At 34.8% G+C, this 17,067-nt stretch overlaps 1 protein-coding gene across 37 annotated transcripts in view; it reads right to left on the bottom strand.

Moving 5' to 3' along the window:
• Positions 1-17,067, bottom strand: part of LOC141376138 (uncharacterized) — a 1,104,960-nt gene that overhangs the window by 953,695 nt on the left and 134,198 nt on the right. For all 37 annotated transcript variants that reach the window (XR_012385411.1, XR_012385407.1, XR_012385412.1 and 34 more), the window contains one exon: positions 9,567-9,684. Coding sequence is in view for 21 of the 37 variants with exons in the window: in XM_073912729.1 (XP_073768830.1) it covers positions 9,567-9,684 (118 nt within the window). In the remaining 16 variants the exon portion in view is untranslated. The remainder of the gene's footprint in view (positions 1-9,566; positions 9,685-17,067) is intronic.

The following is a 17,067-nucleotide window of genomic DNA, read 5'->3' as shown; positions in this document are numbered from 1 at the left end:
CCCCTAACCCTTCACGTAAACGCGCAAAATGAAGGGTAGGGGTAAGGGGAAGGGCTAAAGGGTAGAACTGGAATTGGACCAAATAGTCCGCCCTCCTTACCTTTGTTATCCTCGTTTTTTTCGACAAAGCAATCTCAACACCTTCCCCTTCTTCCTAAATCCAATAGCAGGGGAGTTCGAGACCTACCTGGGCTCAGCCTCCCCTCTCTCCGTCTTGTCTAAATGGAGGGAGCCTTGGGCTCATGGATGCTTAGAGATCTCTCCCGGGACAGCATGCCAATTATGCTTTTACTATTGACCTTATTCTTCGATGCGGAAGTGCACTCGTTTTTGCGATTGTTTTAGAACTTTCAATTTAGCTGCCTAAGGGACTAATGACTAGGAACAATACACGTCAGAAAACAGTCAAACTTGCTCTACAATCAAGAGTTTGCATGACTATACAGACAAAATAGAATAATATAAAAAGAAAATATCAGTTTGCAACATCAAGCAGCCGAAAAAGCTGTTTTTAACATATAAAATTAATAAAAGTAAATGAGTCTCGAGCCAAAATAACTAAAATGACTGTGCTCATTCGTAGATAAGGTGAATAAGGTGAATTTAAGCATTAGCTAAGTGTGAACTCTTAAATATGAATTGAAGAGCTAAACTGGCCGAGTGCGAGAGTGTACAGGTGTTTCTTAGCAATGGGTTGCATTTGCTGCGTAAAACATATAGCCAGAATAGTTGGTTGTTCATTCCTATGTGGCAACCCCTGATAAATAAGGAACTAAGCTGAAGGAAAATGAACAAAAGAATAAATGAATGAATGAATGATATTTTGTTCTTTAACTGTTTAGTTTGAATATTATTTAAAAAATAAATAAAATAATTTAAATAATGAAAATGATAAATACATTTTTAAATATTATTATTCAGTAACTCTATGGGCTATATAGTGCTTAAAAAGACACTGACATTACATACATTATGATAGATTCACTATTCTCATCACAAACCTCAAAATGATGTTTCAAAAGTAAGTCAAATCAAACATTCATATAAAAAATTGATGATGAAAATGAATGCACCTTTGCGTTAAGAGGGGCCTTTTTTGCACGCGGCTCATCCCAGAGCAGCAGTTTGTGTTGTCAAGACAACCACAGAGAACTTTTAAAGAGCATGGTTTCCGCTACATTCCGCTCCATGGCTACATTACCCATTCAAAACATTCAGTCGTTGTTGTTTTTAATAGCGGGATATAATCTCACCAAAACGTATTCAAAGGTAAGTTAATTATAACAGCGCAAGCTTTTCTGTAACTGTAGAGTGCTGTGTAGCACTATGCTCATTATCTTTTCTAACACTGATCATTCCTATATAACTTTTGGTCCAGTGTCAATTTTATTACCCGATCATGAGTGTTGCATGCTTGTGGAATGAGAACAGTTACTTCAAACACTGCACATGGAGACGGTCGGTGTTCCCTCATTACTGCTAGACCGACTAGGTGCAATTTGTGATTCCCCAGCCCATTGTGTCATCCACTTCTGATCTCTCAGCCCCTCTGGAGAACACACTTCCAGCATGATGATGAAGCACGTGTCAAGGTCAGGGTGACGTGTTCTGGACGTCCTCCAGCGCCTCTCTAATCACCGAGGGCCAGCGGAGGCTCCTGGAGGCGTGCTTATCACAAAAAACATTTCCGCTCTCCTTCGCTCTGTGTCTGGCCATCTCGTTTCTGACAAATGTCTTTTCTCTTCTCGACTGACTGCTGAATGGATTTGTTACACAGCGGCCTACACAAAGAGAAGTATGCCAACAATCTTGCGTGTGATTTTTCACTTACAAAAGAACACTATGGTTGGTGTCATGGTACAGTGAGTGCTTTAAATGCTAATGCTATTGTATTTTGTGTGAGACTGGAGGATTAGCGTACGTATGTGTTGTGGTGTTTACATTGTACTCAATGCATTTCCCGGACAGATGCGTGGTGTAAATGTGGCACAGTATCTAAAGATGTTTTTAACCTGTGCTGTGGTAGTAGATACTGCAGAGAATTTAGGGTTTGTAAGAATACACTGCTTTAGCTGTCAGCCTCTCTTATCTTTAGCTTCAAAAAGGCATTGTGTTTTTGTTAGGATATGAGAGGAAAAAGAATATTCCCACTAAGACTCGATGTTCCCTTAAACAAGGCTTTACCAGAAAACCACAAAAAATATTTTGTCTTTGGATTTTTTTTTTCCAAATAGTGTTGCTGGGAGAAAAAAGAAACACATTTCTTTTCATAAAGAATAAACTAATTACACTAATATTATGCTTATACTAGTAAAAATTGGGGTAATAATTTAGCAGCATTTGAGTGCGTGCAATGAACAACCGCAATATTCCAAAAAAAATGAGATAACGTGACATTAACTGTATGTGTGAACTTTGTATACAGAAACAGTTTTGTGTAACCAAGAGTCTGAATTTGAAACATTAAAATAGCTTTACGCGTGAAAAAAACATTTACGATATGTCCACTAAAAAGAATAGAAATACTGTTAGCTGTCATGTCCGCTTTGGACATTAAAAGTCAAATCCTTAGCAAAAAAAAAGGAGAGCCGACATGAACAAATAAAAGGACGCAGTAAGGAAGCTGGAATATATATATACACATATATTTATATTTTTAATTACTACTATTTTTTTAATGTTCAAATTTTTATGTTTCATTAATATTTATGCTACTTTGTTGTGTTTTCTTGAAAAATTCTTCTGGAAACTAACTATAATATAAAAAAAAAAAACAGATTAAAGTACTGTATGTACTGTAACTTATGAGATGTTACCGTTTAAAAATTTATACTATATTTTAGTCACATTATTATAATAATTACATTTTTACTCGCTCACAGTTTTGGGCAAACTGCAGACAAATGCCCAAAATCAGAAGTAAAGCGCTTATAATTCACGAGAGACAATCATGTAGTGTTTGTAAAATACACAATCTGAAAAATGTGCCACTGATGTCCCAGGGTCATTTGGTCATTTCAGAAGTTTGTTGACAGATGGCACTCCGGTGTTCAACGGCGACCTGAGTTTGATTCCTGCCTCAAGGTCCTATGCCAATCCTCCTCCACTCCTTGTTCCCCACGCTTTCCTGTCTATACTCTCTACTTTCCTATCAATTAAAGGTGAAACCCTCCCCCTTAACAAAATATTAAAAAAAAAAAAAAAAACGACATGACATTGGTGATGACCAACAGTACAGTCAATGAGAAACAAGATACGAGGCAGGAGAAAGTTCAGAGGGAGGAGGCACAGACCTGTAACAGATCATCAGCAAGCAATTGCACAGTCCTTCATATTCTTTTTTTTCCACATCAGAAAATCCAATTACATGGATTGCACGCAGCGGCAACTAAATTGTACACCAGATACTTGTGTATAGTGCAAGAAAAACAGTGATCTGATGACTTCAATAATTGTACAGTGCATTCCTGGCATAACCATAACAGCAAAAACAATCATCTGCCCGTGAGACGGTATAGTTTTACACTCTAAAACTTAGCAAGACACATAAAACCATTAATATGAGGGAAATCAGAATTGCCACATGGGTTGTATTTGCATTAGTGTATGTGAATGAGCGGAGTGTTGTTTAGTTTTTTCTTGGCATGCACAGGCCTTGAGCCTGAGGCAGATTCCATCCGCTCTGTAAATATATGTAAATGACTCATCCTATAGGGAGTTGGAGTGATTGGTTGGGCCGTCAGTGACCTGTCCTCTACAGTTAGGGATAAAGTTTTCAGACAAATTTCTGTTTGTGTATTCAAACGTTTAAACCGCTCAAAACCAGCAGACTGTAAAAGCACTTCAGCTCCTTCAGGGCTTACTTTAATGTCTGTGAGAGAAAAAAAAATGGCTGATTTGTGCACCGTAGATGTGTGCTTTTTATAATTTAGAATACTGCTGACCCAACGAACCCTTATTAAATAAAGAAAAGCAAACTCTCTTTAAGAGGAAACAAGAGCTAAGCTGCATCAGTGCTTATCAAGCCCAACAAACACACACACATAATCAGGGCTTTAGTTAAACAAAAGAAGACAGTTAAATGATAGGCTGTGAACACTGAGGGTGGTATTCGAGCAGATGACAGCTCTTCCCGGAAAAGCTTCTTCAATTGACTGTTACTACGAGCAGTGACCATTACCATTGTGACCATTATAGCAGCATTTGCTGACTAGTGTTCTCAGTCTTCTTTAGTCTTCCACAAATGAAATATTGTTTTATGCGTTTATTTTAAGGGCCATGCTTTAATAATAAGTGTTGAGGAACAAGGTTATAATAGTTTTGGATTTTTCATTAGTTTTAGTTTTTCTTTGGTTTTGACTTCTTGTTTTCAAATTCAGTTAGTTAGTTAGTTTTAAGAGTTCCTATATTTTAAAATTGCTTAGTTTTTGTTCAGTTTTACTAGTTTCAGTATTAGTTTTTGTCTTTTGTTTGCTGTTTTTTTTTTTTTTTTTTTGTAAATTAGGATTTTTGTTAGGTGCAAAATTCAAACTAATTTAAATAAATATGGTTTAATAAAAACTCAATCAAAGATAAGCTTCATTTTTTAACACTATCATCTACCACTACAATCTACCCATCCTCAAATTTAAATACAACAGCCCACAAGATAGCAAAAAAATAATTGATAGCAGTAAAATAATTGACTGTGCAAAACTGCTTCTGAGGTTAGTTACACAGTGTTGACAAGATCTGTAACACAAACTGGATCTTTTGCGACAATCTTAGACAAGATTAGAATCAACATATCAAAAATATGCAGTAAGCAAACATAATTTCAGTCAGTTTAAACATCACAATGACCTGAAAAGTTCCTTACATTTAAAACCTAAGTGAAGTATGATTCACTTATTAAAATTCAATGACAACTTTCTGTTCTGAAATAAACGATTAGATCTTCTCATTTAAGCCCTCTGTCAACCCACGCTGCAGTTCAAGTTTAGTTGTTTGTGTTCGGTTCACTACTTCTCAAATCTGAATACTGTTCTAATAACTCAATAACTCAGTGTATATTGGTTTATTTCAAATCAGAAGGGGGTATCAGACATGTTAAAAAGTAAGTAGCTTGAGGATAAGTGTTAAACGTTAATGAAGACGCAAATCGTTTCAAATGATTCAGTTTGATTTGGTGAAATAGCTCAATTGGTTCACTTAGAAGATCGATTCGTTCGTGATTGCAATCACTAATACAAAAATAAAAACTATTATTGGGCACAAATGTGTTAAATGAATACTTTCCAGTGTCTGCATGGGTCATATTTAATGTTGTCACTGTGCTAAAATGACTGGAGGAGGACCGGCTTGATCTGGCCAATGGCATCAGGATTACAGACTCTTAGGTGCCGTATGGTTCAAACACCTGGCAGCATGAAGTAAATAGATTTAATTCTAAAAAGTTTACAGTATGTATTAAATACATTTACAAAGACAAAAACAAAGGATGTTCTTGCAATAATTTTAGTTAGTTTCAGTTAGTTTTGTAGGTACACAATACAGTTACAGTTAGTTCTAGTTTAAAAAAAAAACTCGTTTTTATTTTTATTTCAGTTAACAAAAATTTATAATTCATTTCTAATTTTGTTTTTTCGTTGGTTTACCTTTGTGAAGACAGTTGATGCACAGGCATGGTGGCTGAAATTCTGAAATGGTAAAGATTACAGGAATAGTTTACCCAAAACTAAAATGCTAAAAAAGCATTACTCTATACTGTGACCAAGTGCGATAACATGTAAGGTCAAATTTTCACATTGTTGCATTGGTGCAACTGTGGATCATTCAGGTCATTCAATGATATATCACAGCTAATTATACATTTTTGATTTAGTGCCTGATTCATATGAATTTGTACAATCTCATTAGTACAATTTAATACAATTTGCTCATTCCTAATGACGGTTGGGTTTAGGGGTGGGGATTAGTGCCACACCTCCTTTAAAACATCATACACTTTCATAAGACTGAACTCATATGAATTCATAGAAAATAGCCACTAAACCGACAAAACATAAAATCGTCACCTTTCCTTGAGAGATCAGGCTGGGTTGTTTAGGTATCTGACTGGAACATTCACAATATTAATCAAATCAGATTCAATTCACCACTCAATACCTGTTCATCCCCTGCTGTGCTTTATTAGCTGTGATGAAACACATGGCACAGATGATGAAACACAATGTTAAAGTGTGAATATGAAGAAGTCTATAGTCAATTATTTTAAAAAAAAGTGAGGAAAGATAAGTGAGAGGACCATATAGAGATCATGACAGTGAAGTTACAGGTGCAGTATTACAGGTGCCACTTTGTCTGACAATTCAGTTAAGACACAAAGCATTCCCTCATGCCCAGGCTCCTGTTAACGTTACTCACTCAGGCAAGCTCACATTTAGATTCCGTAAAATGGTTTGTTAATCACGGAACACACCAAGTTGACTACACAGGACTAACACTGACAAAAAAAGTCGTGCATCAGCTGAGTCTGGACCCGTTTGGACCAAAAAGGCCAGAGGAGAAATAGTCATGCCCAACTGAGCCTGGTTTCTCTAAAAGGTTTTTTTTATCCTTCACTTCCGTCAATTGCTGAAGTTTGTTTCTCACCACTGTTGCCACTGGCTTGCTTAGTTGAGACTTGAGGAGCTGCCCATAGATGGATTTGCTCTTTAGTGTTTGGACTTTCAGCAGTGAAATATAAACCCCACTGAACCGAAATAAACTGAACTTCAACTCTGAAAACTGGACTGACACAGTTTCAATTTACTAGCATGTCTATGTTTAGCTGCTTTGACACAATCTACATTGTAAAAGTGCTATAGAAATAAACATGAAATTAACTGAAAAAAGCTACACGTGAACACACCAAACAAACACCAGCTGACTGAAACAAGAATGTTTCTTGTGTGCCTGCGTGAGAGGATTTATCTACAGCCGCAGGTGGCAGTATTTATATTGTCATCCTACAAATGTAACTGGAACTAGTGCTGCACACATTCAAACTGTAACATACAAACTGTTAGCAAAGCATTTACATAAAATGTTCACAGTACACTTACAACAGATGGATTCAATCATGCAAATGTGTCTGAGAATCTGATAATCCATATTGTTTGCAAATAATTAAGATATTTAGGCTTATTTATGTTCCCTCTTGACTTACGTTGTTCACTTAATTCCGTCACTTCAGTTTTTGTTGTCACACTATGATTAGTCCCCAATCAGAGTGCTCTCTCACCGATGGCCTAAGAAGATTCTACATGCTGAATCGGGCAAACTCGCTCAGACTTGAAATCTGACATTAGATGACGTGTGAATCACACCAAAACAAATCAGCCTGAAAGATGCACACCAACAACCATCAGCTTGGTGTGTCCCAGACACTAGAGTTGAATGTCCCAATACAGTTTCACTTTGATTCTTCACCCAGAAAATACAGCATTTCTTTTCACAGCATTCCAACATCGTGACAGTACTAGTTTTTCATATTTTATGCTATTTGGATAAAATGTATCACTTAACATTATTAAATCACTCATAATCTTTAAATCAATGCAAAACCTGCTGTATGCCATTTGTTTTTCAGCATGCCAGGTCATTATAAGATTTGTTTTCAGTGTGATCAGAAAGAAGTCTAGACTGGGGTGCCCAATTTTTCATATTACAGGCTAAAAAAAAACAAACAACAACCTTCATTGAGGGCTGTGCGCCAAATATATACCAAACTGAATATATTTTATATGCCAAACTGTATTACATTAAATATGCTATGGGGAATTTCCTAATTTATTGGGTAATATTTAAAAAATAACTGGAAAACATAGAAGTAGAAAAAGATAAACAATCCCGTTTATTATACAATGCAATTCAATGCTGAATGCATTAGTCAAGCTACTCCTTCCTTTGCCTTGATATGCTCACCGATGACTTTGTACTTTGTCCAGTCAAGTGACAGTATTTACATTTTAAAAGACCGACACATTTACAACATTTCATTTCAGTTGGCTTTTTGTAGCTCAGCAATAAATAAAGAAACAAACGGTTGCTTTAAATTCAAAATCATTATCTCTTCGACAATACCTCAGATGGGATGGTGGGCCAAATTAAAGATTAGCATGGGCCATCTTTGGACATCTCTGATCTAGACCCTTGGAATCTGTTTATATTTATTATCTTTTTATTAATAATTATAATAATATATATGAGCAATTCCGTGCAAATGTCAACCTTGCCATGAAATTTTTTTTCGTTTTTACCAAAATACGGAAACCATTTCTGGGTTTTTTGTGTAAGGAAGTATTTTACAGTACTTTAAAAATACTCAAAAATGTATCTGTCAATGTTTTCAAACTATTCTATTTGATTTACCAAAGTCACACAAATGGTAATTTCACATGCGTCACATCCATAACAGAGAGATGTCACATCCATAACGACACTTTTTCCTCAGAAATGTGAAAATATTAAATAAAATAAAACCAAGCAATTTTGTTTTATAGAAAGCCGACTCTAATCCTTTTGATTAGCATTATTTATTTTGGGTTGTGCAGTTTAATTCACAGAATTTCTACAAAGTGTGTTGTATACTGTAAGCTCGCAGACTTTTTTTGTCACATCCATAACGCATGCTTATTTTCCTCATTTAAAGTACAAAACACGTTTACAGATTGATATTTTTCTGCTCCCATAACTCTGTGGCTAGTTGCTCTAGAAAATATAAATAAATTTTTCAATATAAAGTTAACATATACTTTCTCTGTCAATTTTTGTGTTGAGTTTTTACTGCAAATGTCACATCCATAACGCTGGAATTGCTCATATATATATCTTGCAATTATCAATTAGTTACTTATTACTTTAAATCTAACAACAACCAGTCACTAAAATATTACAAATAACAAATCCTGAAACCAGATTGTCAGTCGGATATAGCAAAAGACTCGATGATCAAGCTAAATCCAAAAGTCTTATCTGAGCTTTACTTTCATGAATAAGCTAGTCCGACGTTTCTTCATCTAATAAACCCGAGCCATTATGAGACAGTGGGAAATGGAATTAGATTCCTCCGTCTCACCTATCGACCTTTCCATGCTGTGTTTTCTAGCATTCCAGCTTTATACGCTGATTAAGTGATCAGTCTCTTTCATACAGGACTCGGTTTCAATACGCCTCCGGGCTCTCCGCCAAATGCACCATCCGCCAACCCAACCCAACCTAACAATGACAACCATTCAATATTTACCTTCAGGCCCTGTTGGAACACGACCACTCAACTGTCAGTGTCACAGTCAAGACGGCCCGAGAGGAACAGCTTTAATCTTAAGCTAATTCTGCAGCTTAAAACTAGTATCAACCTTGATTGTGCCTTTGACACAGCTGTATAAACAGGAGCTTCCTAGGGCAGGAGAAAAGATAATTCAGAGCTCTTTGGCTCCCAGAAGCTTTGATACTGTGGACGTGAGGGTGTGTGCATTAGAAAAAAAAGCACTGCATGTTTCATTCTACAGGAGAACAGAAGTATGAGTGGCTCTGCGTCTCACCTGAGCAGGAACAGAAGAGAAGTCAGATTACCAGGCTCTCCATCCTCCTCCTGCAAGCTGAAAAGTTCTTCAGTTGTGCTGGGAGGTCGTATACTTGAGGAACCATGAGGGAGAGATACTGTAGAGAGCGAATAATATGGAAGAGAATATAAGTAAACTTTCCCTACTATTTCTGCAGTATACATATGTTATGCATTGACTTTCTCCTAGTATAAAATATGCTAAAATGTGATGTATATAACCAGCATTCCATTTAGAGATTTGGGGGGCCTAGGCGATTCCGGACAGAGGGCCCAAATGTTCTAAAATGCCCTTTTCGTACTTCCTTAATTTATTTTTAATTAATTTATTTAGCAGTTTTTTTCTTATATTACTCAATCTCCTTTTGTACATTTTGTGTTAATGCAAAATAATAACAACAACATCTTGTAAAACTTTTTACATGATTTGCTTTCCTCTTAGCCAGTGTCAGGACGTGGATGCACTGGGGTGTTGTCTTTGCTTAATTAAAGTGTTTACGAATAGATTACATCAAAGAACATTGAATAGAATTTGTTGAATGGGATAGCCCCTTGAGATGAATCATCTCATTTTCGAGGGGGTCCCTAAAAAACATCAGTAATCTTGACAAACTATACATCAATCTAAAGCTACAACAGTCAAGCAGCCATTGTAGCTTGTTGTTTTTTGATGGGAAGCTTATAAAAATGTATTTGCTACAGTTCTACAGAAAATGCTTATTAGATATGGAGAACATATTGTGATAAGACACACACGCATTCATTGCTGTACATCACGGTTTATTTTAAAGGTAAGAGTCCTCAGAACAATATCCCATCCAAGACATTTAGTCCACCAACACAATAGTGTTGAATTATGGATGGTTATTCATTTGTTTGTCACCGTTTCTTCTGAAGACCTGTTGTTTACATTGTTTACCATGTTACTTACGTGTGAAAATAACATCTTTACAGACAAAAGCAGGACAATGTCATAGCTTATAGTGTTACAAATAAAATACGACCACAAACTGAATAAAAAGTAAAAGTTATAATTACTAAAAACTAAAAGCAGTAGAGTGTTTTGACGTTCTGCAAATGCTATCTGTGTGAGCCACTTTTAGCCAGTACCTTTCTTTCTAGTAGGCAGGCATGGGACGATAACCATTTTCAAGGTATACTGCAGTTTGGAAAAGTCAAGGTTTTAAAACTGCCCAAATTTTCTGCTATACCATTCCTAAGGAATGTGTAGGATTTTTTATTTATGTTTTTTTTTTTTTTTTTTAACTGTGAAGTACAACAGTATCTCTAGCAGAAAAGATCTCCAAAGATGTTGTTTTAAATTGTAATGAAATTTGTGTTTATGAAACTAGTGAAGACAGGAGAAGTCAATGATTCATTTGAATTATTTAGCCTGACATGTTTACTGTTCCAAAATATTATAAGTGGTTCTCAAAATAAAATATACTGTGTTCAAAGGGGAACATGTTTTTAGTATTTTAGAGCAGTGATCACAATACCATGAAACTGTGATATTTTTATCCAAGGTTATCATACCATCAGAATCTTATTCCAGCCCATGCCTACCTTCTAGTTTGATTGATGGAGAATTTAGCCAATGGGTGCATGATCTTTCGAGAAATGGTGACGTTTATTTAATGAATTCACAACTAAAAATTACATAGAAACTATTTTTTTTTTTTTCAAAACTAAGTCTTTACTTAATTTGACTGCTGGACTGCTTCATGATTGAGGGTGAGGGACACATTTGCACAGATGTAATAAACATTAAGCTTTTTTTTTTTTTTTAAACCCTCATCATACAAAAGCATGATAGAAAATTATGCTATATATAATTTATAGGTATAATATATACTTTTAGGTATTTATTTGGGGGCCCTCGGATTTCCTGAGGCCCTAAGTGGCTGCTTACCTTGATTATGGGATAAATCCACCCGTATATAACAAAAGCAAACACTAAAGCATGCCATATACCAGAATGCAATATTCTTAAACATTCATTTAATTGTCAGAAATGAACCAGTTGTATTACACATGTAGTAGGGCTGAATGATAATAGAAACTTCTGACATTGTGATATTTGTTTTTGCTGCGATATATATCATGCGATTAGAATATTATTTCACCAGATGATTTGAAAAGCTCTATTTAGAGAGATTTCGCTCATTTAGATGTTCTGGGAGTATCAAGTATTTTTGTATACTTGATTGGTATTGGTATAAAACATAAGAAACTACAAACATATATTAATGCGACAGCGCAAAAACAAAAAACTAATTAAACAGTGCTTTATGCGAGTTATACAGCATTCAAGTACAGAAATTGAACAATCAAACCTAAAATAACATGGTTATCATTCGGTTTATTTCATGGCTGTCATTTAAAATTAAATAGTATTTAATAGTATATGTTAATCTTTAAAAAATAATGTAATCATGTGATGTGGCTATTGCACACATAGCGATATCGATGCTCAAATGATATATTGTTCAACTATAATATGTAGTAATATTTTCCTTGACTTCTCATTTGATTGGACCATACAAAATTCAAAAAGGCATAGAGGCATAAATATTTGGTTTACAAAGTCCACTCACTTTGGTTTACTACCACTCATAAAAACAACATGGGTCCTTAACAATATTTTTAACTCTACTAAAGAGACTTAAACAATAATAAATAGAATAGAAACATACACTAAACAAAACAAAACACTACAAAAGCCAAAAAAAAGACAAAAACAACAGAAACAAAGCAAAAAGAAAAAATAAACATTACTCATTAGCTAGTTTTAATGTATGACATTTAACAATCAGGCAAATGATCTTATGAACATGGATTTACATGTATGTATAGAAAACTATGCAAAAACATTCCCAACTTTTATATTGACTCATTGTTTAACGCTTCCCTCTCCATCCAAACTGAGTAAAACTTAAAGTTTTTTCAGGTAATCGGACAAGAACATTATAATATAACATACGACTACTGTTACTGTTACATATAGCATCCTGTTTTTACATAATAGATGTAAAACATACCACACAGTATACAGTGCGATACACAAAATAACAGTATTCTATTTCATTTCTTTGTGTTTTCAATCTCTCCCCGTGACACACACTGTAAAATCAGTCAAGCGGTGGAGGTAAAGTATTGCCTTACAGCAGGTATTCCCCGCTTTCTGCAGTACTTTAAGCTGTCACTCAGTGGACCGTGTGAAATGCTTGCTGGGAATTTTTTTTGTGGAAATGTGATACAATAGCAGTATCTGCGATATACACTTAAGAGGCTTCATTTAATCTTCATGCTGCAGACAGCAATTTGTAACATCACCAAGTCCGCATCACACTCACACCGGATACTACACTAAACGTACGTCTTTCTATCCAGGGAAGTGTTTATCTCTTCATTGTGTTGTCACTGCAGGCTATTCTGTTCTTCTGTTTGGGTTGAAGCGTTTAACATCATTTTATTTTCTTGTTGAAACCTGTTAGAGGGTCACAGGCACTGATGGTTCCGTTTCTCCGCTCTGAAATTGTCTGCATGTTATCAGATCATTTTGGACAAGCTTCTTAGCTTTTTTGTGTGCAAGCTGTAATGATGTCAGTGTTTACTGTCAATTTTTTTTTCTCCTCTTTCTCCCTCTCTTCCTGTCTCTCTGCTTTCTAATGACTCCAGAGACTCTTCTCTTGTATCAAGAAAGCAGAATAAATGCAGCAGTTTGGAGAAAAGAGTAACTAAAAGACTTCTAACTGAACTGCATTTTTCAGTAGCACAAAAGAAGCTCAGCTGGAATAAGAATAGCACAGCTTCTCCAGTAACAAGCTAATTTTAAAGATGAGCTGTAAGATGTGACACAATACTATAACTGCTGTCCTGACAGAATGCTAAAATAGCATGCTAAGAAGATATGATTTGTTTTTAGTTACACATTTACTAAACATGAACAGAGTACTTACTATACGTCAACACAAGGACAGTACGGATGCAACGATTATCCGATTTCACTATTAACCGTGCTTTAATTCTTCATGGTTAATTAATCGTAAAGGCTTCTCAACACCGTGTTTCTGTAGCATGAAACGAAACTGCTGCAACTAAACGTTATACTAACGGTGTGCTAGGTCCAAGTACACCGAGGCTAATAAGCACACACACAAGAATAGGCTGAGACACCTAGCAGCAGCGGGCCGTTCACATACAGTATTGTGTCTTGAGTTATAGGGAGTGACATACATGCAACTCAAGTCTTCCAGACACCCCCAGTTGAAAACATCTCACACTGTAGTGGCTTTCAGTGCAATGTAAACACAGATGATAACAACTTTTAACTTAAATACTTAGCTAGCTATGTATATTTAGCTAGGATTTACATTAGAAAAATACTATGTTTTTATTTATTTTTATTTTTATTAATTTATTTACATATTTATTAATTGTTCTGTCATTTATTTTCAGTGTAAAATTATTACTTTTGTTTAAAATCAAAAACTTTTTTCACTAAAGTCCAGAGAGAAAATTGACTATTGTTTGTTTTTTTTTATAGTATTTTGTGCTGTATTCAGTTACTGAGCAGCAATAAAGAACACTTGAAAAATAAGGAGTTTTCATGTGATTTTCTAAACTACTAGTGTTTTGAAATTAATAAATGCAGAATAATCGCGATAACCACAACACCGTGATTATTCCTATAACAGTACAATCAAAACCTAATTGTTGCATCCCTAAATGACAGTGGACCTAATGCATTTTATACTAATCAATACATGATTAATATAATGATTAATGTATTCCCTATTTATTTATAATAAATAAATAAATAAACAATTGTGTATAATCAAATTAAGTTATTTAATGTGATTTTAAAGTAATCAATTAATTGAACTTTTTTTTAATTGGTTAGGAAAACAAATATGTTAATTTGTTGACATTGAAAAATGAAGGTTTCTCCATCCAAGTATGGACTTCCTAATTATTCTGAAGTTAAACTTTGGTATTGTTTTATCTAAATACAAGTATGAACATGTCTGAAAAACGGGATCTTTTGTGCCAATTAATTTTTTTTTACATATTTATTTTAAACTTAGCAGAAAGATCGTCAATAGAATACAGAATAAAATATATAACATAAATAAATAATGAAGGTTAAATAACATTATCTAAAGATGCACTAGGTGATTAGTACAAGCTGTGGGAAACTGGTTTAACGAGTCTCACAATATAACAGTATTCCAACTTTAGCAGAACTCCAGCAAACGTGCTTTCAGCCTCACGGCAGAGTCTAAAATCTGGGCAGAAAACAGTGCTATCTTTGTTTTGTCTTGCCACATTCTAGTTTTATTGCACTTTTGATGTTGCTTCTGTTTTGCATCAGAAATATGCCTCAGGTATCTATAAATAATGTCTAGATATATAATCACGCCACTTCTATAATGGTAATTCATAATTGTTTTGGCTGTCGGAGCATTTGCCAACAGCAAATACTAGGCGCTTTCAGACAATGGCAAAGGTTCAAAATAACACTACATCCTATTTAAGAACTACATGATGCATTTTGGAAAATACCTGCAACAAAGGGCAAAAATTAACTCTGATTATATCTGTGCTGATGAAAAATTACAGTTCTGTATATGCTTGCTTATTACTGAAAAGGTATTAACTCACACTTAATGTGACATTTAAGTTTACATTTTCCCCGGCTTTTTGGTGATCCAGTGAATTAAGCTGTGTACAAATGGTCATTTTCTTTTTCATATGAAACTTAATGGATGCAAAACAACATTCATTTGTTATTATTATTATTAAGGAATGGAAGAAGTCTGAAATCTCTTCACTGTATGTAAAACTAGGACTAAAAGTTACATGTTATAAATAGGATTAGATGAGCCACAAATAAAGCCATCACAAAAATACCCAAATTAGAACACAACTGTCACCGCAAATCAGATGAACTCTATAGTCATTTGAAATTAGTCTGAAAAACCATTGAGTTTAGGCCACACACCAACATGGTGACTATATTTGCCTATTATATAACGATTATAATCAACCCCAATTGTCTGCGACTGCACATATAGTAGATTCAGTTTGAATTTAAAGACATGTTTGTGTTTATTCTAAATGCCATGATGACGACAACCTCACACAGTCCACAATACATGGCTGTGGGCACATGTGTCCTGTGTGTCTGCCCTATTCAACTAAATACAAGAGTAAAAGACATTCTTTGGTCAAAGACCAAACCAACCAAAGTCAATTTAATGTTTTTTTTTTTTTTAATAATTCTCTCAAAAATGAAAAACTGCTCCTTAGTCTATGAAAGATGTTCAATTTCTTGCTAACACCATTTGCTTTATTTCATAAGATGAATGTTAATTAGCTTTACCTACATAGGTTTTTTGTTAGCTGTTGACTTGCAAGTATGAAGCAGCACAGCCACAGAGCAAGTTTGTGTCTAAAAGATGTGTAAAAGACATACAAACAGTCGCCTTGCTAAAAGATGGCTTATTTTGGGCTGACAGAAGTCTAAGAATAGTCCAAAAATAGATCAGTCATCAAATAGACCAATTAGACAGAACTCGATGAATAGTTTCTTTTCAGATTATTGTAAGATATCTATTACATTTTCACTAACAGCCCAATTTTAGCCTTGTTTTAGCCAAGACATTTATGTTGAGGTTTATTAGATGTCTTTTAAATAAAAATAAATTAAAAAAAGCATGCCGAGTAGTTTAAACCAAAAACCAGCTTTAACGCCATTGGGGATGTTTTCATCCGCTCTGGGGTGATTTTGAGTGTTAATTTGGCCACAACTTCCGCTGTGTTTCAACAAATGAAATGATTTTTGGTGATAACTCTTCTTTTGACACATATTTCAAGAAAATGCTTTGAAACTTTTTTTTAAAAAATCAACAATACACTCTGGGTAAATGTACCACCATTTTGTTATGTTGGTGGCAGTTTTTGCCCCATTGACTTCCATTATAATGGCATTTTTGATTGTAAATCCATGACAGAAAATAATCATGCATTCCTGACTGTTGCTGGTTTTCCCTGTTAGAAAGAGGTAATTTTTCAAAATTTTACGGTTGATCATCAGTTACAATGCAACAAAAGCTTAGTTTGTATATTAAAATAATATGGAATATAGTGTGTGCGAGTGTGTGTGTAAGAGAGACCTTTGCACACTTATCTTGACATGTTTGAGAAGATAAAAAATAAGCAGCTCAGCTTTCAAAACATAGTAAGTGTATTTATGCGCGCACACACTATTATTTGATGTTTTAATTCATAGAACTCCATCTAAAACACAGAAAAGTAACTGCACAGGCCTATGTAAAGGCTTAACAGTGCCAACTGGTGATCGACAGTAAAAAATGAAAAGTTTTACCTCTTCCATACATTGAAAAACACCAACAAAAAAGAATAGATGATTGTTTGTTGTCATGCTTTTGCAATAAAATAAAAATGTCATTATA

This window comes from Danio rerio, chromosome 9 (genome assembly GCF_049306965.1).
Source record: "Danio rerio strain Tuebingen ecotype United States chromosome 9, GRCz12tu, whole genome shotgun sequence".
Classification (NCBI taxonomy): domain Eukaryota; kingdom Metazoa; phylum Chordata; class Actinopteri; order Cypriniformes; family Danionidae; genus Danio; species Danio rerio.
The sequence above is the reverse complement of the archived record's forward strand: the minus strand, read 5'-3'. Positions and strand labels throughout refer to the sequence as shown.